Source organism: Ceratina calcarata, unplaced genomic scaffold, assembly GCF_001652005.2.
Source record: "Ceratina calcarata isolate Rehan_Ccalc_2016 unplaced genomic scaffold, ASM165200v1 scaffold78.2, whole genome shotgun sequence".
Lineage (NCBI taxonomy): Eukaryota > Metazoa > Arthropoda > Insecta > Hymenoptera > Apidae > Ceratina > Ceratina calcarata.
The window spans coordinates 3,219,035-3,242,838 of record NW_017179105.1 but is presented as its reverse complement, the minus strand read 5'-3'; the positions used below and the strand labels follow the sequence as shown (position 1 = coordinate 3,242,838).

The 23,804-nt window shown below is 46.8% G+C and overlaps 5 protein-coding genes across 12 annotated transcripts in view; 4 read left to right on the top strand and 1 right to left on the bottom strand.

Annotated features, from left to right (window-relative positions):
- Window positions 1-9,709, top strand: part of shg (DE-cadherin) — a 44,148-nt gene extending 34,439 nt beyond the window's left edge. For 4 of the 5 annotated variants that reach the window (XM_026818349.1, XM_018034359.2, XM_026818348.1 and 1 more), the window contains 10 exons: window positions 1,677-1,753; window positions 1,886-2,027; window positions 2,227-2,465; window positions 2,859-2,882; window positions 3,259-3,447; window positions 3,520-3,806; window positions 3,885-4,155; window positions 4,221-7,113; window positions 7,191-7,343; window positions 7,417-9,709. In XM_026818349.1, coding sequence (XP_026674150.1) covers window positions 1,677-1,753; window positions 1,886-2,027; window positions 2,227-2,465; window positions 2,859-2,882; window positions 3,259-3,447; window positions 3,520-3,806; window positions 3,885-4,155; window positions 4,221-7,113; window positions 7,191-7,343; window positions 7,417-7,559 — 4,418 coding nt within the window. In that variant the 3' untranslated portion in view covers window positions 7,560-9,709. The remainder of the gene's footprint in view (window positions 1-1,676; window positions 1,754-1,885; window positions 2,028-2,226; window positions 2,466-2,858; window positions 2,883-3,258; window positions 3,448-3,519; window positions 3,807-3,884; window positions 4,156-4,220; window positions 7,114-7,190; window positions 7,344-7,416) is intronic. The other variant, XM_018034360.2, reaches the window with a different exon arrangement.
- A 106-nt stretch (window positions 9,710-9,815) lies between these two features.
- LOC108630837 (hypertrehalosaemic prohormone) lies at window positions 9,816-10,843 on the top strand. The gene is made up of 3 exons (XM_018034361.2): window positions 9,816-10,065; window positions 10,210-10,423; window positions 10,486-10,843. Coding segments are annotated over exons 1-3 (261 nt in total). The 5' UTR covers window positions 9,816-10,063; the 3' UTR covers window positions 10,531-10,843.
- Window positions 10,844-10,938: 95 nt separating this feature from the next.
- On the top strand, window positions 10,939-17,478 carry LOC113465047 (nascent polypeptide-associated complex subunit alpha, muscle-specific form-like). Of its 2 annotated transcripts, XM_026818344.1 has the most exons (4): window positions 10,939-11,239; window positions 11,333-13,405; window positions 13,706-16,704; window positions 16,786-17,478. In XM_026818344.1, the coding sequence occupies exons 1-4, from the start codon at window positions 11,149-11,151 to the stop codon at window positions 16,981-16,983; spliced, it is 5,361 nt and encodes a 1,786-aa protein (XP_026674145.1). In that variant the 5' UTR covers window positions 10,939-11,148; the 3' UTR covers window positions 16,984-17,478. The 2 variants fall into 2 exon arrangements, with proteins under 2 accessions (XP_026674145.1, XP_026674144.1); XM_026818343.1 differs by having other exon boundaries at window positions 11,333-16,704.
- Window positions 17,479-18,011: 533 nt separating this feature from the next.
- On the top strand, window positions 18,012-21,184 carry LOC108630876 (stAR-related lipid transfer protein 7, mitochondrial). Of its 3 annotated transcripts, none has more exons than XM_026818352.1 (7): window positions 18,012-18,749; window positions 18,835-18,989; window positions 19,060-19,328; window positions 19,426-19,553; window positions 19,696-19,835; window positions 19,896-20,207; window positions 20,304-21,089. In XM_026818352.1, the coding sequence occupies exons 1-7, from the start codon at window positions 18,352-18,354 to the stop codon at window positions 20,312-20,314; spliced, it is 1,413 nt and encodes a 470-aa protein (XP_026674153.1). In that variant the 5' UTR covers window positions 18,012-18,351; the 3' UTR covers window positions 20,315-21,089. The 3 variants fall into 3 exon arrangements, 2 of the variants coding, with proteins under 2 accessions (XP_026674153.1, XP_017889923.1); XR_003389884.1 differs by having other exon boundaries at window positions 18,013-18,749; window positions 19,896-20,661; window positions 21,045-21,184; XM_018034434.2 differs by having other exon boundaries at window positions 18,013-18,749; window positions 19,896-21,089.
- On the bottom strand, window positions 20,839-22,765 carry LOC108630877 (DNA-directed primase/polymerase protein). The gene is made up of 3 exons (XM_018034435.2): window positions 22,395-22,765; window positions 21,489-22,285; window positions 20,839-21,410 (listed from the first exon to the last, which is right to left on the bottom strand). The coding sequence occupies exons 1-3, from the start codon at window positions 22,722-22,724 to the stop codon at window positions 21,197-21,199; spliced, it is 1,341 nt and encodes a 446-aa protein (XP_017889924.1). The 5' UTR covers window positions 22,725-22,765; the 3' UTR covers window positions 20,839-21,196.
- Between the last annotated feature and the right edge of the window lie 1,039 nt (window positions 22,766-23,804).

Below are 23,804 nucleotides of genomic sequence, written 5' to 3'. Positions count from 1 at the left end.
ATTGACGCTAGCGAAAAACTTTTATACAGGAATTGTAGATCTCGTTATCCTCTACAAGAAAGGTCTCATGCAATTTTTCCGTATGTTCAACGGTTTGGGAGTTATTGGCCAAAAATGAAAATTTGGAAGAAATTGAAGGGGTACCCCTTGGAAAAATCTCGGAAAAATCGAAAATTTTTTTTTGTTGTTTATTATTACCAATGTTCTTCCGACGTCTGATTTCTTTTTAAAAAATGCGTTTCTAAAGTGCATAAACCGATTACAGTATCAGACTCTATCATGAAATACGTCATTGATGGAGCCTAATTCATTGACTGTCCTGAAGGATTTAGTGATCGGGTCAAGCTTCCATATTTCTTTTCTGTTCTTCTGTATATTCCGAAGAGCTCGTGCTCGTTGATAAAGTAACATAATAAATTAAACACGTACGATGTGTCATCGGTGACAAATATAAACCGATATTGAGCAGGGAACAGTGCTCGAGACGTTGGAAGGCGCAGCGCGATTCTACATGCAGAAGAGTAACGATTACTATTAGGGTACTCCTCGTGGTCCTTGCTGGTCGAGTAGAAGGGTCGAAGTGGGTGACTCGATTTACGTAACGCTCTTACCCCGAGCGTTGCATTTTGCTTTCGACGAGCGTATATTAATCCGAGCGAAGAAAACGCGAACGCGTGTCCGATTGGCGAAGCCCTCGCGCCGCTGAACCCACTCGTGAACCAGATCGAAAGTGGGTTAACTCGCGTCGTACAGGTAGCCACGTAGCCAGCTAGTATGCACGTACTTAGGATGTACACGAAGGGGTGGTTGGCGTGCCGTTTGCCGTTTTCGTTTCCCCTGGCTCACGTTCTCACCGAGCCACGCGATTCTCCCCTGCCGTTTGATCTCGTTCGACGACGATCACCGCGCGATTTCACTTCGTCGGAACCATTCGGATTTCCTACTGTTACGTACGCGCGTTAATTCGCCCGCGTCGATCGATGTACGTATATTAATTACCAATTACAGTCCGTCGTCGGCCTCGATCCGGGGAGAGAATATAATAGGATATTAACGTTGGATTCGATAATGGAATGATTGTCCCGCGGTACGCGTTCTTCTCAATTTTTCACGCAAAGCGATTTGAAACGAGCTTTTCACGAGAAGACAACATCGGTGTCCCTTCGGTTTCGGTGATCCGTTTGCCTCGATTCGCTTCCTCGGTTATCGAGGATGCGAACGAAGGTGGAAACGTTCGAAGGGAAACGAAAAATCGTTTTTCCCGGATTTTCTCCGAAGCCCGTTGTTTGCTCGATCGAAAAGGATTTCGTTCCGTAAATCGCGCTCGATATTTAACGAGGTCCTCGTAAAAAAGTTACGGTCTGGAATTTTTCAAGCGGAGACGAAAAAAAGAAAGAGGCGAGAGGATGATGATGAACGGTCGGAGAGTGAAATAATTATTAAGCGGTTTCGAGGCGACGTGGTACGCGTAACGTTCTCCACCGAATTATTTATCGGTCTCTCGATAGCTCTTGACGCGTCATCGCCGCGTCACCGTGTAAAATCGAAAGCTTTTACGGGATCGTATTCGCGTGTAACCAAATAAGAGCGAACGGAGGAAGAGCACATACGCTTGTGTTCAGTAGAACGGAAAAACGGATCCTAACGAATTTCCCCTATTTTTATCTTTGTTCCAGCCGACGCAACCAGATTGAGGCATTCGAGACACTTGGACGCGAGAACACAGTTCTTGAGCGAAGAAGAATTGTTACCGGTGAGTGCTTTCCGATCACACCTCCGTGCTAGAATCGAATCCGATCGTCGGATTAAATGTTTCCGCGTTGCTCCCTACCTTCGAAATCCACTTGCTTGCCGATAAATGGAAAACAAAACGTTTCGTTCTCAGATGCAGCTGGACGAGAACCACAATCACAAGCCGGTCTTTTCGAATTGCTCGAATTACGCGCCGGTGGTGAAGGAAGAGGAACCAGTGGGCATCGAGGTGATTCAAGTACGCGCCGAGGACAGGGACCGTCCGGAAGACGGAGGTGAGCGAAATCAAGTAGAACCCGGCGAAACAAGGGAGTCGAAATTAGACTCGCGATTCGGCGATTCGAACTAGCCCCGTCCGAATCTAATGGTTCTTCGTTGGACGTCTCTGTTCGACGAAACCTACTCGAATTACTACGACCGTAGAATCGACGTTCCCGGCTAAAGAGCGGATCGAACCTATTACGATTTTCTCAGGTACGATCACGTACAGCTTCGTAACTGCCCCGGGCGAGAAGCTTAAGTTCGAGATCAACAACAAGACTGGATTGATCAGGACTACTCAGATTTTGGACAGGGACGAGCCTGCCAGGGAAAAGGAGGCTTACCTGACTGTGCTCGCGACCGATAACGGTAGGCCGCAGCTCGACGACGTCTGCACGTTCAAAGTTACCATCGAGGACGTGAACGATAACAGCCCCGTGTTCGACAAAGTGGTAAGCTCGCACTATTGCTCGTCTATCGTTTCTCATACTCGAACACGGCGATTCTTTACCCTTTTTCTTTCACCGGTGATCGACGACTCGATTATTCGTCACACTTATTCCCAAAATATGTTTCCTCTGAGCTCGTAAAAGGGAAGTTAAAGAATTCATGCGAGGAGTTGAGAAACTTTGCCGCCCGAGTCACACGATTCGTCTAGGAGAGAAAAAAATCAGCGCGATTCAAAAATTGATCGATCGAACGTTTTTTTTTTGTTTCGTCGAGCGTAGAACGAAATAGATACGTCTGTCGCGTTACTGCGATACGATTTTGTATTGCCAAACATGATCAACTACATCTCTCTGCTTCGATCTCTTTCTTTTTTCTTTTTTTTTTCTCAAACCCAGGTCTTTCGTGGACACGTGTGGAAGGTTGGTTTTGAATTTCCCGGTACATGTCTATTATGTATTTCGATGTTTTTTTCGTTTCGATACATCTATACCTATTATACCTTTTATAGTCGATAGATACGTATTTATTTTGGGAATGCGAATGCCGCGTATGTGTTGTGCATTTTGATTTTCGCTTTTTACGAGAAAACGCTTGCGTGATCGAACGGCAGGATCGATACGAATGGGAACGATGCCGATCTTGCCCTCCTCTCGCCTCGCGTTTTATCTTTGAACGCATGCATGCCAAATTGTGTAGACGTTGTTCCGACGAAACAACAGGGAAAAAGGGAAGAGAACGGAGGAAGCGGGATCCGCGGCGGGACATTAGTGTAAAAATGAGTTTCATTTGATTCAGGCGTACACCGAGTCGGTGCCGCAAGATTTACCTTTAGGACGCGAAGTGATGAGAGTCTCGGCCACGGACATTGACGACGGTAACAATTCGGTCGTTTACTACAGCCTATCGCCGAAGAAACCCGAGGACGAAGTATACTTCCGAATAGATCACAACACCGGAGTGATATTTCTTAACAAGACCATCGACGTGAGTATATACGTCGGATACGAAACATTAGATGCAAGACGGAAGTGACGAAAGCTTTGGTCTCGTTTGCAGAGAAATCCCGAGTACAAGTTCAGCATGATAGCCACGGTGCAAGATCAGGGAGAGAGTCCAAAATCGAGTATCATTGATCTGAACATCCGGGTGGTCGAATCGCACAAGAAGGCTCCGACGTTTGAACCACGTTCATCCGAGCCGATCCGCCTTGACGAGAACTACAGAAACTTCAGCACGAGCATCGCGCATCTGAAAGCGAACTCGAATAGTGGCGATAACACCGGTCTCCTGTTCGAGCTGCTGTCTGGTAGGACCGAGCAAACCAATAAGGGCAACACGTTCAGGTAAATACATACCCATAGATGTTTCGTTCCGGAAGATGAAAGAATTGAGGACAAGCATCGTTCTGTTCTCGCGAACAGATTGGAATCGAACGGAGACGTGGCCGACATCAAACTCTCGCAGGACCTTGACTACGAGAGCAACACGGCGTACACGCTGATCGTACGAGTGCAGAACAAGTACCAGTTAGCCGCCGAGACCGTGATCGAAGTCGAAGTGCTGGATGTGAACGATAACATTCCAGTGTTCCGTGAGATGAAGAAAGGAAGCGTGCTGGAGAACGAGCCGCCGGGTGTACCTGTGATGCAAGTGAAAGCGATCGACAAGGACGGAACCTCCGCTAATAATCAGGTAAATCATTTTCTTCATTCGTCTCATTTTTCGTCTCGTCACGTTGCTTTCATCTCGTTTCTCAGGTCACGTACGAGCTGGACAACTTTCGGGATCAATTCGCGATCGACAAGTACACCGGGAACATCACCACTCTGACGACGTTCGACAGGGAAGTTCAGGACACGTATAATGTGAAGGTAATCGCCGTGGACAACTCTCCGAGCGCTTTGCCCGGATTCAACAACGAGCACAACAAGGGTCAGCAGGTGTTCCGGATTGAGATCGCCGACAAGAACGATAACGCCCCTCACTTCACGCAGCCGGTGTACATCGCGAAGTCGATCCCCGAGAACGCGAACATAAACGCGCTGGTGACCGAAGTGAAGGCGCTCGATTCGGACACCGCGAGTCCGGTCACGTACAGTATCATATCCGGGAACACGGACGATAGCTTTTACATCGAGGGCACCACCGGCAAGATTCGCGTGAAAAAGCCTCTGGATTACGAGAAGAATACAGAGTACAACTTGACCGTGAGGGCGTTCGACGGCGTGTTCAACGACACGGCCCAGGTCAAGATCTTCATCGAGAACATCAACGACAATCCGCCGGTGTTCGAAGACTTCGAGAAGAACCCGACCATCAAAGAGGAGGAGTTGGTTGAAGGTTGCATCACGACCGTGGTCGCATACGATCCCGACATAAAGAACAGAAGCGCCGATCAGCACATCGCGTACTTCATCGTGAAGGAGGATCAGCAACCTTTGATCGGTATCAATAAGACCGGGTGCATGACGTTGAAGAAACCTCTCGATCGCGATCCGCCTTTGGGATATTCCATGTGGACCGTGATCGTGATGGCGCGCGACGAAGACGGATCGCCGACCGCGTTGAGGGAACTGGTCATGGTGAACATCACGCTGATCGACATAAATGACAACGCGCCGTTCCTGGACATGTCTTATCCGGTGGTGTGGCAAGAGAACAAACCGCCTGGGAAAATCACTGAGTTGAAGGCCCGCGATTATGACTCGGACGAGAACGGGCCACCGTTCGTGTTCCGGATCGACGAGAAGGCGGACGAGATCCGAGACAAATTCGCGATACAGGGTGCCGACCTGTTCGCGCGAGTCAAATTCGATCGGGAAGTCCAGAAGAGTTACGAGATTCCGATCGTGATAACGGACAGCGGTAGCCCTCCGCAGACGGGAACCTCCACGTTAACGGTGATCATCGGGGACGAGAACGACAATCAGATGACCGAAGGTTCCAGTTCGATATTCGTCTATAATTACAAGGGCGAGGTACCGAGAACGGAGATCGGCCGTGTGTACGTGAACGACTCGGACGATTGGGATCTGCCGGACAAACATTTCGCATGGGCATCGTTACACGATGGATTCGATTTGGATCGGGACACCGGCATGATCACGATGCTCCCGGGTATCTCGAATGGCACGTTTATTCTTAAGTTCACGGTTACCGAGCATAGCGCGCTCATCGATCGGCACGAGGTGAACGCGTACGTGAACGTTACCGTGAGGGAGCTTCCGGAGGAGGCGGTGACCAGATCTGGGTCGATACGTTTCTTTGGGATGACCGCCGAGGAATTCGTCGCGCCTGACGACTCGGGCATCAGCAAGAAGGAAATATTCCAGGAGAGAGTCGCAAATATGCTGAACGTCTCTGTGGAGAACGTGGACGTGTTCACGGTTCTCCACTCGCCTCATTACAACAACAAAAGCTTGCTGGACGTACGTTTCTCCGCGCACGGTAGTCCCTATTATGCACCCGAGAGGTTGAACACTATCCTCGCGCAGCACTCGAAAGATGTCGAGCGAGAAATGAAAGCCAAGATTTTCCTGGTGAATATCGATGAGTGTCTAATCGAGAAACTACACTGTAATAATACATGTCGCAGTTTCTTGAACGTGAGCACAATTCCGTATTCAGTTTACACGAACACCAGCTCGTTTGTCGGCGTGAGAGCGGTCGTCGATCCACAGTGCACGTGCCACGTGGCCGAACCGATCGTCTGTTTGAACGGAGGCACGGCATTGCCCGATCGGTGCGAATGTCCTCCTGGTCTCGAAGGCCCGAGGTGCGAGCTTCTCGGTATCGGATTCCACGGCGACGGCTGGGCCATAATGCCACCACCCGGCCAAGCCTGCGCCGATTCTCACGTCGGTCTTGAAATAACGGCTCACACGGAAAACGGTTTGGTGTTCTATTTCGGACCGATGATCTACAGCCCACACATCGGAATCCAGGACTTCATGGCTCTCGAACTCCAGCAGGGATATGCGGTCCTTTATATGGATTACGGAACCGGCACCGTGAGACTCGACCAGCGGCGGATCAAACTCACCGATGGCAAGAGCCATAGAATAGACGTTGAATTCAGAAAGAACACGATCGAGTTGAAGGTGGACAACTGCGGCATGTCGGCTTGCATGAGTCTAACCGCGCCCGAAGGAACGAACGAATTTCTGAATGTGAACAGTCCGATGCAAGTCGGAGGATCATTGACCAATCTTGCGCAGCTAGCCTCGCAACTTGGTTGGAACTACAAGCCGACGAACAGAGGATTCGTCGGGTGTATACGCAACATGACTTTCAATGGAAATACGTATAATTTGGGAATGCCGTCGTTGTCCAGAAACGCGGACCCTGGGTGCGATCACGGTATGGCAAAGGCTGTGTCGTTTGGGATCAATACGAACTTTCTCGTCGCGATACTAGTTTGTATCGCGATCTTGTTGATACTGTTGCTGGCAGTGGTCGTGCACAGGCGGAAGACCGACGATCTTTATAAAGATATGGACGACATCAGGGAGAACATTATCAACTACGAGGACGAAGGAGGCGGCGAAGTCGACACCGGTTACGACCTGAACGTGCTCCGCACTATACCCTGTATTTACGACGCTCCGCCCATCGATTCGAAAATGGCGCCGGTCGGCTTGCAATCCAGAGGTAAAATTGGCTACTGAAATCGCTATGGGTGAGACGAGTGAAAGGGGAATGTACGTTTCAATTTCGACCTGTTTCAGCTACGGACGAAGTACCAGACATCTGCGGGTTCCTCGACGGCAAGAAGGAGAGCTGTGACAAAGATCCTGACACGAATCCGTTCGACGATGTCAGGCATTACGCGTACGAGGGTGAAGGCAATTCCGAGGGTTCCTTATCGTCTCTTGCTTCATGTACGCTCGCATCATCTTTGCCAAATACCTCGGTATCGCGTAATGTTTCTACGTGTTTTCTTTTTGTCTACAGGTACCGACGACGGTGATCTGAAGTTCAATTATTTGTCGAACTTTGGACCGAGGTTCCGAAAATTAGCCGATATGTACGGAGAGGAACCGAGCGACGAGGAAAGCGATGGTGTCGGCGAACGAGAGAGCGAAAGTTGGTGTTGAACTTAGCTCGCGTACTCCATCGAATCGTTCGCTGTAAATCAGCAATCTACGAAGAAGCGACGAACCCCCGCGACGCTTCCTCGCCTCTGTGTACTTAATTCGAAACCGAGGATATACCCCGCGTTCTCTCTTCCCTCCTCCCCGATACAGTGGTATCGAAGCGCGCCGTGACTTGCTTCTTCTCATTTCCTTGTTCGTTCATCGAATTTTCTCCTTTCCTTTCTCTTTCTCCCCTTTTTTTGACGCATTTTTAATTTGAGAAGACTGCTCGCGGTTCGAACAACCAGCCAGACGATCAACGGCAAGAATCCAGGACGATGAGAAAGACAAAAGTGTACGTGCGAAAGGAGGACGCATCGGCCGAGATCTAAATAGAACCGGCTGTACAGTAGTAATAAATGACGACGGACACCGACTACGCGAATATTCCGTGCGGGCACGCATTCCATTACTAACGAACGAAACGATGTCTCCCGCGTTTCACGCGTGTTTCCTTCGGGTAACGAAGGAACAAGACCGGTTTTACGTTTTGGTAATCATACGAGTCACACGGTCTGGACATATTTTTTTTATACACGTATATTAAACGTACGGGACGCGAGTACTGATATAAAGGGAAGGATAAGCGAGAAGACGATTCCAAACCGAAAGGAAAGACGAAACAAAGGCAGCGACGGAGCGGTGTACAACTGCTCCTTCTATTATAATTTAATTTAGGATATAGTATTTTATCAAAAGTATACGCGTGCGAGCGAGTGACTAAAACACGCATTGAATCATGCTTAGAAAAAAGGAAAAAAAATGATGCGTGACGTCTCGCCGCGTGTACGACGTGTGAATGTGGCGCATGACCGAGCGTGTGAATCTGTTTCCTTAGGAGATATCAACGTTAACGTAGCATGAGGGGCGCGTACGATGCACGTTTTGGAACGGGTCCGCGCGAGACAACGAACGGCATCGGCGAAAAACAGATTCGAGTGCCATATCTTGGTATCCAAGATCCGATCGAGGAATGAGATAGCGAAGAAGAACGGACGGTCTCCGCGTCGGTGAGCGATTCAGAGGTGACGCGAGCCTCGTTACCCTCACGAACCTCTTGCACTACGCGTGTTCTCGAGAAGCACAGCTCGTTCCGCATCGTGTCTTCCGGCATCAGCTTCGATGCCGTTTCTTTTTCATGCGCGAACCAGCGCGTGCGCGTGCCGAATTTATCTTTGTGTATATATAGATGTATATGTGTATGTATATTCGTGTACTGATGTAGGCACCCGCCGCACGTACGTACACGCATATATGTGATAATAATTTGTAAGCTTTTTGTACGATAAATCAACGGCTATATGCGTATGTATGATAACGATACCAGAACAGGATCAAATAATAAGAACAGAGATAAGAAAATACGGGAGGGCCTATTATACAAATACGGTCGAGAGTACCTCTCGAGACGGTAATTTGTCGGAATAAAACCGCGTCTAAGGTGAGAGCGTGTGATCTCAGAGTATATGCGTAAGAATGAATGAATAGTGTTCGTCGATATTCGGAAATGTTGCCATCGGACGATGACAGAACAAGTGCGATTTCAAGTATTTAAACGGAGTCGGGTTTTATTCCTTACGAGATGTAGACCTGCCCGATTCCGTACGTATCAGCGGACGCGAAGCAACGCGTAGGACGTTTTCAACGGAACACAGCCGTGGGTGCGAGGAATACGTATCCGCCGGTGGGTGCGACGCGATCGAACGGAGAGCCGTTGGTTCGATTTCGTCGCAGGAACATTGTCCGTTGCGTACCAGCAAATACACTGCGAATCAACTACTTACTCGAACACTGCCCTTATACACTAGTAAAGAAGCGAAGAGAAAAATGAAAAAGACGGTTCCGTCCCGCGGCAAGAGGTCGCGGATAATACTTAAAACGTGCGTCTACGTATGTACGCGAGCTTCTTACAGTTCCGAGGAAACCGGAACCGAAACGGTTCGCAGACCTATTCAACAATGTGATAGTCGACCGCAAAGCATTACGCGCAGCACACCTTTGTTCTTCACCCGCGATCCATCTATTATCGTTGAGAATGATGATACGTGTAATTTTATGTCCTTTTTTTGTAGCAATAATAAAAGATGATGACGCATCGAGAGAGAAACCTAGCTTGCGTAAAATGGAAACTCCCCGAATCGTTCGCGAACGTATGTCTTAAGAAACGCGGCGCCTAATTAATCGAATCCTCGACAGAGGCTTCTCGGCGACAGGGAAACCCTGCGACCGTCCGATTGCGATACTTCCTGCGTTTCCTGTTGGCGAACGGTCCGAATCCTGAGGCTGACGTCAGTCCCGCGCAACCCCGAAGAGACTCGGGACGATAGAAGGGGATGTGGCGGCTATAAAAAAGTGCGGCACGCGGCTACCCTCTCACAATCGCGCGCGGCTCACGCTACGGATCGCATAGGTTCGCCGAAGAAATCCAAGTTTTTCCAACTTCCACGCTCGATTCGATTGGCATCATGTAAGTGGTTCGATAACGCGCGCGATACTAATATCGAGTCACGTTTTTTACGCTGATTATTCGAACAGCCGTGCACGGTTTTATAGTTCCCCTAATTTTATCTCGATTTCCTGTTCGCCCACGCTACAACATTTTGTTCCGCAGGTATCATAAAATTCGACTCGGCTTCCTCGCAATAATATTGCTGTTATGCTTGACCTTGGACCACGAAGCTGAAGCTCAGCTGAACTTCTCGACCGGTTGGGGAAAGAGGAGTCGAAGGGTGGGCGTCCTCGAATGGGGTGCCGGTAGAAACGATTGCGCGTCGCAGGCCAGACCCTCTTTCGAACAGCTGCTGACCGTCTATAACGTGATACAGGTACCTCTAATACGCGGATCGGTCGAAATTGGGTTCGTTACGATTACACGTCTCGTTTACAGGCGGAGGCGCAAAGGTTGATCGATTGTCGAAAGTTGAGCGAATGAATCGAGTCCAACGGTGATCGGCGTTAGTATCGGCGAATATATAGACATTAGAGCGTTCGTATGTGTGGGTGTGTGCATGGGTGTACGTCTGGTAACGAGCGTGTGCACGTGCGTGCATCGATTGCCCGTTTAAAGATCGGCGAGTCGTCGAGCGACCTGTTCGCGTTTTCCCGGTCCGCATGACGTTTCGTCGTCCGATTCGAATCGTAAGCGGGAGCGTGCAAAGGTTGGCTCGAAATGTTCTCGGCCGATCGAAACGTGGCTTGTAAAATTAACGATACGAAAACGATAATACAAACAATGAGCAGTAAAAGTCCGAACGTAATGATTTTCCTCCACGTCTTTCACGTTGTCCTTCCTTTGTTCATACTTTCATTCTTCCGCGCGTAAATTTAAGCGGCGGGACACGAGCAACGTCAGTCTACGACGCGTTTACCAATCTGCTCGATCTCCGATAATTAATTGACCATCGATCGCATCCGTTAACGATCGCCGACGGGCCTACAAATATCGCGCGCGCATCGCGCAACCGACGGTCGTTCGGTGCCGGGTTCCGGGCTCTATTTTTCAGAACGCGCTTGCAAGAGTCTGTCTCTCTCCGAGGTTCGAGCACCGATCATGAGGACGATCCTCTGTGCCGTCGGCTTCGTTCTGATTCTGCTTGGAACCGGCGTTCGTTCGCAAAACAGTTCCAGTTTCTGGGAAAGGGGTAAGAGAGCTGCGTAGAAGATAAAACGGGACGGGAACGGTAACCGGTGTCTGTGTTTCAACCGCGGCAACAGTCATCTATTTTATTTTCTAGTCGTCAACTGGCTCCCGAAGCTGCGAAATGATGCTACGAAATTTCCGCTATGGCCCACGCACAATACGAGTTTCGTCTGCGAACGCGATGGATTTTTTCCGGACAAAACCGACTGCAGGATGTTCTATCACTGCGTTCAGATCGTGACTAGCAATTTTATGCGGCACGTTTTCAAATGCAATGATAATCTCATTTACTCGGTTAAAAACGAAAGTTGCGTGAAGCCTGAGTACAATGACCGGTCGGAGTGCGTCGAATACATTAAGGGCAAGAGTATAGATATAGGCAAGACTCAAGATAAAGATGAGACGAAGGAGGACGACGAAGACGCAGAGAAGAAAGCGGATGAGTTCACGGACAGCGAAAAAAATAAAAACAAAGAACAGAAGAATAGAACAAATGAAAGCTGGAAAGATAGTGCCAAGTATAAGGATAATGGCATCGGCAAGGATAAAGCAAACATAAATCCTTTCGGTGCAAGTGAGGAAAAAGACGGTGTCAATGGGGGAACTGATTTCGTACTGACAGAATGGCCGAGGACTAAACGATTTCTCAATTTGCCCAACATCATAGAAAATTTAATGCGAGACAGCAGCAGCGAAGGATGCGATTCGGAAGATTCAGATGATTATGGCGAGTGTGACTCTGATAGTGCCTCTCGTACTTCACCTCATACCCGTGCTACCCCTCGTCCTACCCCTCGTACTCAACCTCCTACCCGTGCTACCCCTCGTCCAACCCCTCGTACTCAACCTCCTACTCGTCCTACTCCTCGTCCTGCCCCTCGTACTCAACCTCCTACCCGTGCTACTCCTCGTCCTACCCCTCGTACTCAACCCCCTACCACGCGTACTCAGCCTCCTACCTATACTACCCCACCTCCTACCTATACTACCCCACCTCCTACCTATACTACCCCACCTCCTACTACGCGTACTCAACCTCCTACCCATACTACTCCACCTCCTACTACGCATACTCAACCTCCTACTCGTATTACCCCTCGTCCTACCACGCGTACTCCACCTCCTGCCAGCACTACTCATCCTCCTACACCTCGTACTCAACCTCCTACACGCGCTACTCACCCCCCTGTCACGCATACTCCTACCCGTGCTACCCCTCGTCCTACCCCTCGTACTCAACCCCCTACCACGCGTACTCAACTTCCTACCCATACTACCCCACCTCCTACTACGCGTACTCAACCTCCTACTCGTACTACCCCTCGTCCTACCACGCGTACTCATCCTCCTGCCAGGACTACTCATTCCCCTGTCACGCGTGCTCCACCTCCTGCTAGCACTACTCATCCTCCTACACCTCGTACTCAACCTCCAGCCAGGACTACTCATTCTCCTACATCTCGTACTCAACCTCCTACCCGCGCTACTCATCCCCCTGTCACGCGTACTCCACATCCTGCCACCACTACTCGTCCTCCTACACCTCGTACTCAACCTCCTGCCAGGACTACTCATCCTCCTCTACCTCGTACTCATCCTCCTACCCGCGCTACTCATCCCCCTGTCACGCGTACTCCACCTCCTACCCGTACTACCCCTCGTCCTACCACGCGTACTCCACCTCCTGCCAGCACTACTCATCCCCCTACACCTCGTACTCAACCTCCTGCCAGCTTTACTCATCCTCCTACGCCAAAACCAACGGTGCCTACCCATCTACTTTACACAAGCGACGGCACAGCTTCATCGCCCACATTAGACGGTTTAGGGACATCGCATTCTACTGACACCGACTGCAAACATCTACTGGAACTTGTTACTGGCGCTCTCTTTCCAAAAATAAAGTTTGATAAATTGAGTCCTTCTCTCAGCCATGATGGGAGATGGACCCCGAAAGATACCAAGCCTGATAGAATCGAGCACACAAGTGATGTAACAACTGTCGCCTCTATAACACAGGTTAAAGACGGACTGACTACCCCTCCGCGATTGCCTCCAATACAACCTGCTTCCACTGCGAAACCAGTGATAAGAATACCCGTTACCACCGCGCAACCGCTTGTGCATGCAGATCCACCCGAAATACTCGGTAGCACCAAGAAGCCAGATGTAGTTGACGATTCTAGTGACTCGGAACATAGTCCAGTACAAGATTCTACCGAAGAATCGTATATCAAGCCACCCGGTATTGGGCATCCGAAATTACCTGCAACCCTCCAAACACACTCACCCAAAACATCCGACGGCACCAAGGAGTTGGATGGTGACGAGTATCCCGATAGCTCGATATTGATTCCAAAAAAAGATCGGGGGCAGAAATTGAAACCTGTACCCTCCAGTAGTGAGGAAATACCTACAATTGGACAGACCGATTCAGGTAAAATACTCGGTAGTACCAAGAAGCCAGATGTAGTTGACGATTCTAGTGACTCGGAACATAGTCCAGTACAAGATTCGACCGAAGAATCGTCAATCAAGCCACCCGGTATTGGGCATCCGAAATTACCTACAACTGTCCAAACAGACGCACCCGAAACATCCGAAGGCACCAAGGAATTGGATGAGGATGAGTATCCCGATAGCTCGATATTGATCCCAAAAAAAGATTGGGGACAGCAATTGAAACCTAAACCCTCCATTAGTGAGGAAATACCTACAATTGGACAGACCGATTCAGGTAAAATACTCGGTAGTACCAAGAAGCCAGATGTAGTTGACGATTCTAGTGACTCGGAACATAGTCCAGTACAAGATTCGACCGAAGAATCGTCAATCAAGCCACCCGGTATTGGGCATCCGAAATTACCTACAACTGTCCAAACAGACGCACCCGAAACATCCGAAGGCACCAAGGAATTGGATGAGGATGAGTATCCCGATAGCTCGATATTGATCCCAAAAAAAGATTGGGGACAGCAATTGAAACCTAAACCCTCCATTAGTGAGGAAATACCTACAATTGGACAGACCGATTCAGGTAAAATACTCGGTAGTACCAAGAAGCCAGATGTAGTTGACGATTCTAGTGACTCGGAACATAGTCCAGTACAAGATTCGACCGAAGAATCGTCTATCAAGCCACCCGGTATTGGGCATACGAAATTACCTGCAACCTTCCAAACAGACTCGCCCGAAACATCCGAAGGCATCAAGGAGTTGGATGGGGACGAGTATCCCGATAGCTCGATATTGATCCCAAAAAAAGATTGGGGACAGCAATTGAAACCTAAACCCTCCAGTAGTGAGGAAATACCTACAATTGGACAGACCGATTCAGGTAAAATACTCGGTAGTACCAAGAAGCCAGATGTAATTGACGATTCTAGTGACTCTGAACATAGTCCAGTACAAGATTCGACCGAAAAATCGTCTATCAAGCCACCCGGTACTGGGCATACGAAATTACCTGCAACCCTCCAAACAGACTCGCCCGAAACATCCGAAGGCATCAAGGAGTTGGATGGGGACGAGTATCCCGATAGCTCGATATTCATCCCAAAAAAAGATCGGTGGCAGCAATTGAAACCTGTACCCTCCATTAGTGAGAAAATACCTACAATTGGACAGACCGATTCACCCGAAATACTCGGTAGCACCAAGAAGCCAGATGTAGTTGACGATTCTAGTGACTCGGAACATAGTTCAGTACAAGATTCGACCGAAGAATCGTCTATCAAGCCACCCGGTATTGGGCATCCGAAATTACTTGCAACTGTCCAAACAGACGCACCCGAAACATCCGAAGTCACCAAGAAGTTAGATGAGGACGAGTATCTCGATAGCTCGATATTGATCCCAAAAAAAGATCGGGGGCAGCAATTGAAACCTGTACCCTCCAGTAGTGAAAAAATACCTACAATTGGACAGACCGATTCACCCGAAATACTCGGTAGCACCAAGAAGCCAGATGTAGTTGACGATTCTAGTGACTCGGAACATAGTCCAGTACAAGATTCGTCCGAAGAATCGTCTATTAAGCCTCCCGGTATTGGGCATACGAAATTACCTGCAACCCTCCAAACAGACTCACCCGAAACATCTGCAGGCATCAAGGAGTTGGATGGGGACGAGTATCCCGATAGCTCGATATTCAGTCCAACAAAAGATTGGGGCCAGCAATTGAAACCTGTACCCTTCAGTAGTGAGGAAATACCTACAATTGGACAGACCGATTCATCCGAAATATTCGACAGCACTAAGAAGCCGAGTGTAAGTGAAGAGCTCGGTAAGAAGACAACAGATACTTCAGTAGATTTTATTACTACCAAAAAAGACGGTATTGTGTATACGACCAAACCAGTTACTCACCGGCCGGAAATTAAGCCGGGTGAAGATGAAGATTCCAGTGAAGGGACAGCGAGTACAGCAGAATCGTGTTATACGGACTGTAAATCCGAATCCGAGAAACCGAGTGTAACACCAGTTTTGACCCAGGAATCGAGCATGGAAACGCCAGGTTTGAATGATACGGTACTACTGTTTAAGGACCCGACAGATTCATACAAAACTCTCAAGAGCACTCAGAAGCCTGGCGTAACTGACGACCTCCATAAGGTAACGGGTACAGTGGAAATAACTGATTCGGACCAGAAACCGAGTACGGACAGCATCGCGAAACCGAAAGGCCCTGGTACGGAGGTAATTCCCAGTAAATCACCCGGTCCGAAAGACGTGCAAATACTTTCTGGCAATCAAACAAAGTTACTCGAACTATCGCTTACGGACGTACGGAATCTGATCAACGTTTTACTACAATACAAAATCTTGATTCCGAATAGATATTACACTATGGACGAATTGACTATAAAGTTTGATGAATTCGCTATCGTGTTGTTTGAATTGATAAGGATCGTGGGATACGGTACGAGATACGATGGAGTTATTAAAATTCCTTCGGTAACTGGACCGAAATACCCGAAAAAAGCAGACCATGGGTCGTGTACCCAGTCGGGTTACTTCCCCAACACCATGGACTGCAGCAAGTTTTACAGATGCATCCCATTCGGGAGCAGGTATCTTCGATATGATTTTCAATGTAAAATCGGAACTGTTTGGGATGCGCGGATAAATACCTGCAATTTTCTGGCGAACGTTCCGAAAAATGGCAGCTGCACCCCACCGCTGTATAGCACTCTAGATCAAAGTAAGTATTCCGACGGCCATGTACTTAAACGCACGTGTTTCCATTGTCCGAGCGGCATTCAACGACATCCGGAGTATTGCAACATCTTCTATCAATGCGCGGTCGACGAACACATGCAAATAGGTTTGACGACATTTGCCTGTCCGCCGGGCACGATTTTTACCACAGACGATGAAGGCAGAGCCGGCTGCTTATCGAAATTGATTTTCGAGAAAATCGACGATTGCGTCGACTTGGATCTTCAGAGGAAATCCATTAAAATCGTTAGTAAAGCTACGCGTATTTTTCTCTCTCGTACAAAGTATGTGTATCTATAATCGTAACTCGTCTTTTTTGTATTGCAGATCGACTTGAAGCCCGAGAAATCCACGTGTTCGGAAATGGGACGGTTCCCCTTCAGCGACGACTGTTCGTCGACTTATTTAAAATGCGTGCAACTGAAGGACGGATATTTCGACGCTTACCTTCGCGACTGTCCACCCGGCAAAGTATTTTCGTCACGTGAAAAAAGATGCGTGGAAGCTCGTTCACTTGGTTGTTAACGAAGTCCGTCGACGTACCGATCATTCATTTTCCTACCGCTTCGCGCGTTCAACATCGTCAGTTCATCATTAATAATGATTAGATTTAATAAGATTCATACGTACATACCTCCTCCGTGTTCGTTAGAACTCATCGAATCTTAATTTCTTCACAACACTATTTCAAACTTATCGCTCGCGGCAACGATGCGCCTCGATTCACTGCACACGCGTCGCGCGTTTCTCGTTTAATGTAATATAAGAGAGAACATTTTCTCTCTAGTAATATTAACAAAATGTTATATATTACCTGAACTTTTAAACTACGAGAAACTATATTTAAGCTTTTTAAAAAAATAAAATTCGTCGAGAACATGTGTATTATATGTCTGTGACAAGAATTCAAAGGAACTTATTCCATGCGCGTAAACATCAAATATGTACCAATCCCAAAAACATTTATCGCAGTCGGCCTTTTAATTATATGTATAAACTAAACGCGTTTAAGCATCTTAATTAATCTGGGAGATACTTACATAGATTTTATCTGAATGTTCCTCTCGAGTTTCGATAAAATCCACTCGTCAAAAACCCGAGATATTCGCAATTTTTCCAGCTCTGTTCAATTTCGCGACTACCGGCATCCAATATGTACTGCCACCGTTGTTTGCGTGGCGAAACGCGGAACTAAAATTTCCGTATACCGTAAAATATAAAACATGATTCCTGAAAAATGCGAATGTCTCAAGTTTTACTTAACGGATGCTGATGAAATTTTACAGGTAAACTCAGGAAGGATCTATGTAAGTGAATCTCAAGTTTTGTTACGAAACCTGAACGGGAAACTGAACGGGAACGATACCTGAGAAATACGAGAGAAACGGTGAAATTTCGCTCGAGCCAACTATTTATAATAAATAAAATATGATTGGATTAGTGGACTCGTAGAGAGAGTCGAGGATTTATGTTTGTTTTTGAATAAGTATGCGAACGGCGAGCGGTGTTAACTTCACGCAGGCGTGTCACGCACCGTGTCGAGTCGAGCGCCCAAACTGCCGAAACTGTCCAGATCAAATCTACGCAACTGCATAGCAGCATAGCAGTTGAACACTCGACGTGACATCGTGATGTTTCGCACGTTTTACAAGTAACTCGTGGTACCTCGAATAAAACTGCGATGAATACTGTAGCGATTATCATCGACGTCAACGCGAATTCCCACGTTATATGAATAACTCATCGTGGATCATCATAGGATATAAACTATAACCTAGGGATTCGTTCTCCGGGAAGTTCGTGGAGAGAGTCACGACACTTAAAGGTCCGTTGTGCCGTATATTATTTCAAGTTCGTGGGAATTCGTCGAAAAGGCAACGAGCCAGGTCGACGATGTACGTGGCGCAATGTTCCGGTTTCCTATTAAAGCAGTTCGGCGCGAGTTACGTTCGAAACGGAACCAGGTTAGCCTCTTCTTTTGGACAGTACGAAAATTATGGGAGACTTCGCGAATATCGCAAAAAGGTAGCGCTTTGGTTGAAAGAGCAGAGCGGTCAGGTTGCCGAAGCCTGTGCCAGACAGTTTGAGTTTATCGCAGCGCAACGTATCAGACGGAGTTTGCAAATATTTCACTTGTACACGCGGATATGGGACGAGGTAGCGCTGAAGGAGTTCATAAAAACATGGAGGAACCGCACGTTAAGAAATACCAGACACTTCTTGATGAGTAGCATCGGCGTGACCGTGTACAATTGGGATCGCGAGAGAATAAGCGAGCAAGAGTTGAATAGGTAAACCGAGCGACCCATCGATCCCTCGACTGCGTTGTTCATTACGCGATCGACATTAGAGTTAATCAGCTTGCGTCTCTGTTAGTTGTAAACAGGATATCGAAGGAATTCACAGATTAAAAGAGTCGACGTTAATTTGTCCGAAATGCCATCAAAGAATTGTGATAGACACACGACAGCCTGGCGTAGACTATTGCAAGTGCTATGGCGATAAATTTAGCGCCACTGCCAATCAAGATCGTACGTAACACTCTCTCATTCTCGTCAAGGGTCAAGAACGCGTTTACGAATACACGTCTGTTGTTTTCAGCGGATGGATGGACGCCGTACATAGAACGGCAGGACATGATCATCTGGAGAAGGGAGGAACCAGAATCCGGAGGATTGTTCGCGTACAAAGTATATGGCACGTTCTCGGACGTTACCGCGGAGGACTTTTTGCAAACTCAAATAGACGTCGACTATAGGAAAAAATGGGATCACACCGCTCGGGAATTACAAATTATCGATACTGACCCAAAGGCAGAAAGATCCATCGACAGCAGTACCGATATTATATATTGGGAAACGATATGGCCGGTACGCGCTCGTAGTCATCGTCGTAATCGCCGTTTACGTAACACCGATCGCGTAACGCCGCGAGCACGTGCTAATAGTTCGCCTGTTGCGTTTTTAGAGATTGTTCGCGAATAGAGACTACGTTTATCAGAGGCGGTGGATGGTGGACAAAGAGAAGGGCGTAATTGTAATTATAAGTAGAGTAACGGAGCATCCCAATGCGCCCACTAAACCCGGAATATACAGGTATCGTAAATAAATTGAAACACTTGTTGCAATACCGAATAACGTATGAATCTCACCTACTTCGTTAAAAGTAAGTCAAAATTCGCTATTCGAAAGTAATCTCAAGCACCTGTGTATATGCGTGCATGTGTATACGTAACAGAGTCACGACGTACTGGTCGTACATGGTGATAAAGCCGTATACGGAGTTCCACCAGCCGGGCATAGAATTCGGATTAACGTACTTCGACGATCCCGGTGTTAATATCCCGTCCGGGATTACCGCGTGGGTTGCGATGTCAGGTACGCGATTTATTTTATTGTTCTAACAGCGTTCGTACTTAAACGACGTATCGATCGTAGGATTGCCGGATTTTCTGATTCGTATGAGGGAAGCTTCGAAGAATTATCAGAGTTACAGGCTCTTGAAAGAAGACGTGGACGCGTTGGACACTAGCTGTGTCACTTTGAACGAAGAGGATATCACAGAGCACAACGTTGAGGATAACAACGAAGAGCGGGAGGAGCAGAGTGAAACGGTAAAACGAAATGGTAAAACTGAGGTGGAGAAGGAGCGCGACGTCGATGAACAAATAGAAAGTCTAACGTTTGAAGAGACGGAAGAACTGCACGAGGAAAATGGCGATGATGATACAACAGATTCAACCGACGAAGGCAGGGGTTTATTACGTTATTTCTTTCTTACAAAATTATTTGTCTGACCGATAATTGCAATACGTTTGAAATAATGAAATTGGTTTTGACCAATAGAAAGAGTTTAACATGACGTTGTGCGAGCAGAATGGTAATGTAACAACCGCGATCGCGATACAAAGATACAGGTAATGAACGAATGGATATAATGGATCATCGTGTCACATCGTGGGTAAATCTCCTGCGCGCGGAACGCGCCCGGTATCGGTCCTAAGTCAGGGAGAAAGTTTCGAAGAATGCCAGAGATAGCATTTTCTTTTTATCGTGTTTTATGCCGTACGATGTAACGAGCACAAGACTGATCCGACGACACAATTCGTTTCACTTACGCATCGTTCATTCTTTAACTGAGAAAGTGGAAAGGAGCCAAACGCATAGTAGAGAGAGGTGTTCAAAGTCACGATGAACTCGTCAGGTAAATTTTCAATTTGTACAAAACCTTTCATTACAAGAATCAAAATGCTGCGTTACATATGTGTACGTTAGGCTAATCCAAATATAAACCATATGTGTAAATTATTATTATTATTATTATAAATACTTGTTACACGCACATACGAATGAATTTATTATATACATTAACATGCACGTGTGTCTGTCGTCACGTCTGTTTATATATACATATTGTACATAATTTGTGTCATAGTACAAGTTGTGATTCACGTATCAAACGTGTGTTTGTACTATCAATCGTAACTGTGGCATTGTTCAATTATTTTGTATTTATACAAACAAGTTCATGTATAAAGTGATCGGATATTTTAACATATGAAACATTATAGTCTGTACTCGTTCCAGAGAAAGAAGCCCCGGAGACAAATCTATGTACCCTGTAACTCGAAACTGCCTACCTTTTTTTAGAACTCTCTTCCCATCTGTCTGGTGTCCCTACTGACGAAATTGTTTAATCTACTTTAATAAAAACTTTTGATATAAAAGATGTCAGTCCTCTATGATAGATCCTGTGACAAACTAATAGAGTCCAAGAGCGAGTCGCCATCCTCATCAATTTCGAAGCAAACCTCTTCCGGTAATCGCTTGGGTTCGGATTTAAAACCAGCACAATCTTGGTCGTGACATTTCTGATATAATCTTTTGGCTTTCAAGTCTACCACCCAGTAAACGTTGTTACTTTGGTGACATCGGCCAACGTTTTCGCAGTATCTACGAAAGGAATTACTCTTTCGATCGTGTACGCGCCTCTTCCTCGATCATGTGTCGTCGTTTCAGAGTAATACATACCTATATCCTGAGGTTTCGTACACCAACAGTTTTCTAGACTCAAGGGTTTTACACGAACGCACTTTCCCCGGTTGGGTCAAGTCGCGAACGTGTTTATTCAACAGCGGATATTTCGAGCTCGAATGATCCTCCTCGCGGTCGACGGATCGTCGCGGTAGCGGTTTGAAACGTTTTACGTTCGGAGCACCGTCCTCACAATCGGAATATTCTAATATCACTAAATCCCTTCTGACAACAAAGTATGACACCAGCGAATCGAGAAATATTGCCAACTGTTCGTCTTTATACTCGACGGATGGAATGTACTTGCAATCTACCGATAACGTGAAATTCGATCGCTTGCCCCATTTAGTGGAATCGTACACTCTAAACTGTCTATTTTTCGTGTAAACCGAGGTATCGATAAACAATCTCTTGCCATTTTTCGTTTCAACGATTAATCGTTGCAATTCCGTTCTATCGAAACTGTTCAGAATGTCGAGCGACGTTTCCTCGAACGCGAGGTAATCTAAGATATCCTGACACACGCGTTTTACTAATCTACCGACGTGATAATTATCTTTGAAAGCTACGTGTTTCACGTTAAACACGAGATGTCTACTAAACTTTTCGCTCGTGCTCGAATCTAAATTGATCACGTTGTATTTATTGCACGGCACTGACCAACGGGCCAGCAAGTACGCGCAGAAAATCTCGATTACCATGTTCGTCATCGACGATCCGTCATGACTCGGGTTCATTTCTATCAGATATTCCAGGTCCAAATACAAGCGACAAGGACAATGCTCTGGAATTATCTGACACCAACCAAATTCGTTATTTCCCCTCGTTTAAATGCTTGTACTCGCTATATCAGACTTCTGTCGAAAATATGTGTAATGAAAGGTTACCTGTCGGACAACGTACCTCGTAAGAGCATCTTTTTTCCGGCGGGCGGTGCTTGTAATACCACCAATATCTCTCAGGATGAGCTACCACGAATTTACGATAGCCCTTGTCTCTCTGATAAGCGAAAGTGCAAAGCGCATCGAAATCGTTGCTCTCTTTCGCAGCGGTGTAAAGCGCATCGGCCTGCTTGTCGAACTCCTTCCAAAATTCGGTCGGGCCGAGAATATTCGCTGGCATTTTTCGAAATTCTTTTACCCATCCCGGTTTGCGCTTTATCCTATCCTCCATGGCCTCTCGTCTCGCTGTCACCTCGCGACTATAAAATCTTTTCGGCTCGACGGTGTTCATTGCGGATAAACGTGAACGCTACTTCTCACCATTACTGTGTGCTCGCGTGCGATCGCGCGTCGTTTCGTTTCGCGGCAAAACGAATGTGCACGGAGCATGCCCGGTTGTATGTAGTTAGGAAACTCGCGTTCACGCGCTTTCGTGTTCGTTACAGAAAGAGAATGAGAGTGTATGAAAAACCGAAAAACTATGAAAAAATTATGCAGTTCGATAAAATCAATTCTAAAGAATCGCAGACCCGAGCGCAGCATAATTTGAAATTTCTCCCGACGGCCATGTGGGCGGCCTCATTAAAATCGCTTTGCCGGGAACCGAGATTGATAATTTTATTTGAAGAGTATTATAATTCCATCTCGCTTCGAGCGATTTGAATTGGATAAATTATATCGCTCATGATGTTCCTTGTACATATCTTTAGCTTTAAGTTCAGTCGCGGTTCATTAAAATCGGTTCACTAGGAACAAGCTCCTCTACGGGCTTACCTTCTCTGATGAGTTCTGCATAGAAAGAAATTCGAGAAAAATTTGACAAGAATTTGGACTTCGTATCAGGAGAACATAAGGTACTAAGAGGTGACAGTAACTTCTGCTGTGACGTCATTACCAAGAATTTTCTAAATTTCTGTCTACTTTAGTTCTACTTATACTAAGTGAAGATAACATGAAGAAAAGGGATTGAACATGGGTGGAGTTAAAAGTAAGTAATGATTGAATTCCTTTTAAATTATTTCTATATTAATTAAACTCTAAAAGATGTGCAATAATTTACAAAGAGGATCGCTTAAGTACTAGAATAATTATTTATAGTTAATATTTTTACTGATACTGGTACGACAGGAATTGCAAAGGGTGTGTTCATTATTTCTAAAAATTGTCCTGACTGAGAGATGGAACAAACGGAAAAGAACGGTAAAATCGTATAAGACAATAATGTGGATGAAATTATTGCACCGTAGCGATTAGATTAAAATACGACGTTTCATCGTCAGAGTCTAATGTAAGTGCGGTAGTTCGTATCATTCTTTGCGAATGATCCGACGTGGGAGTAGTAGGCGAAAAGGCATCGCGAGGGGCACCCCGG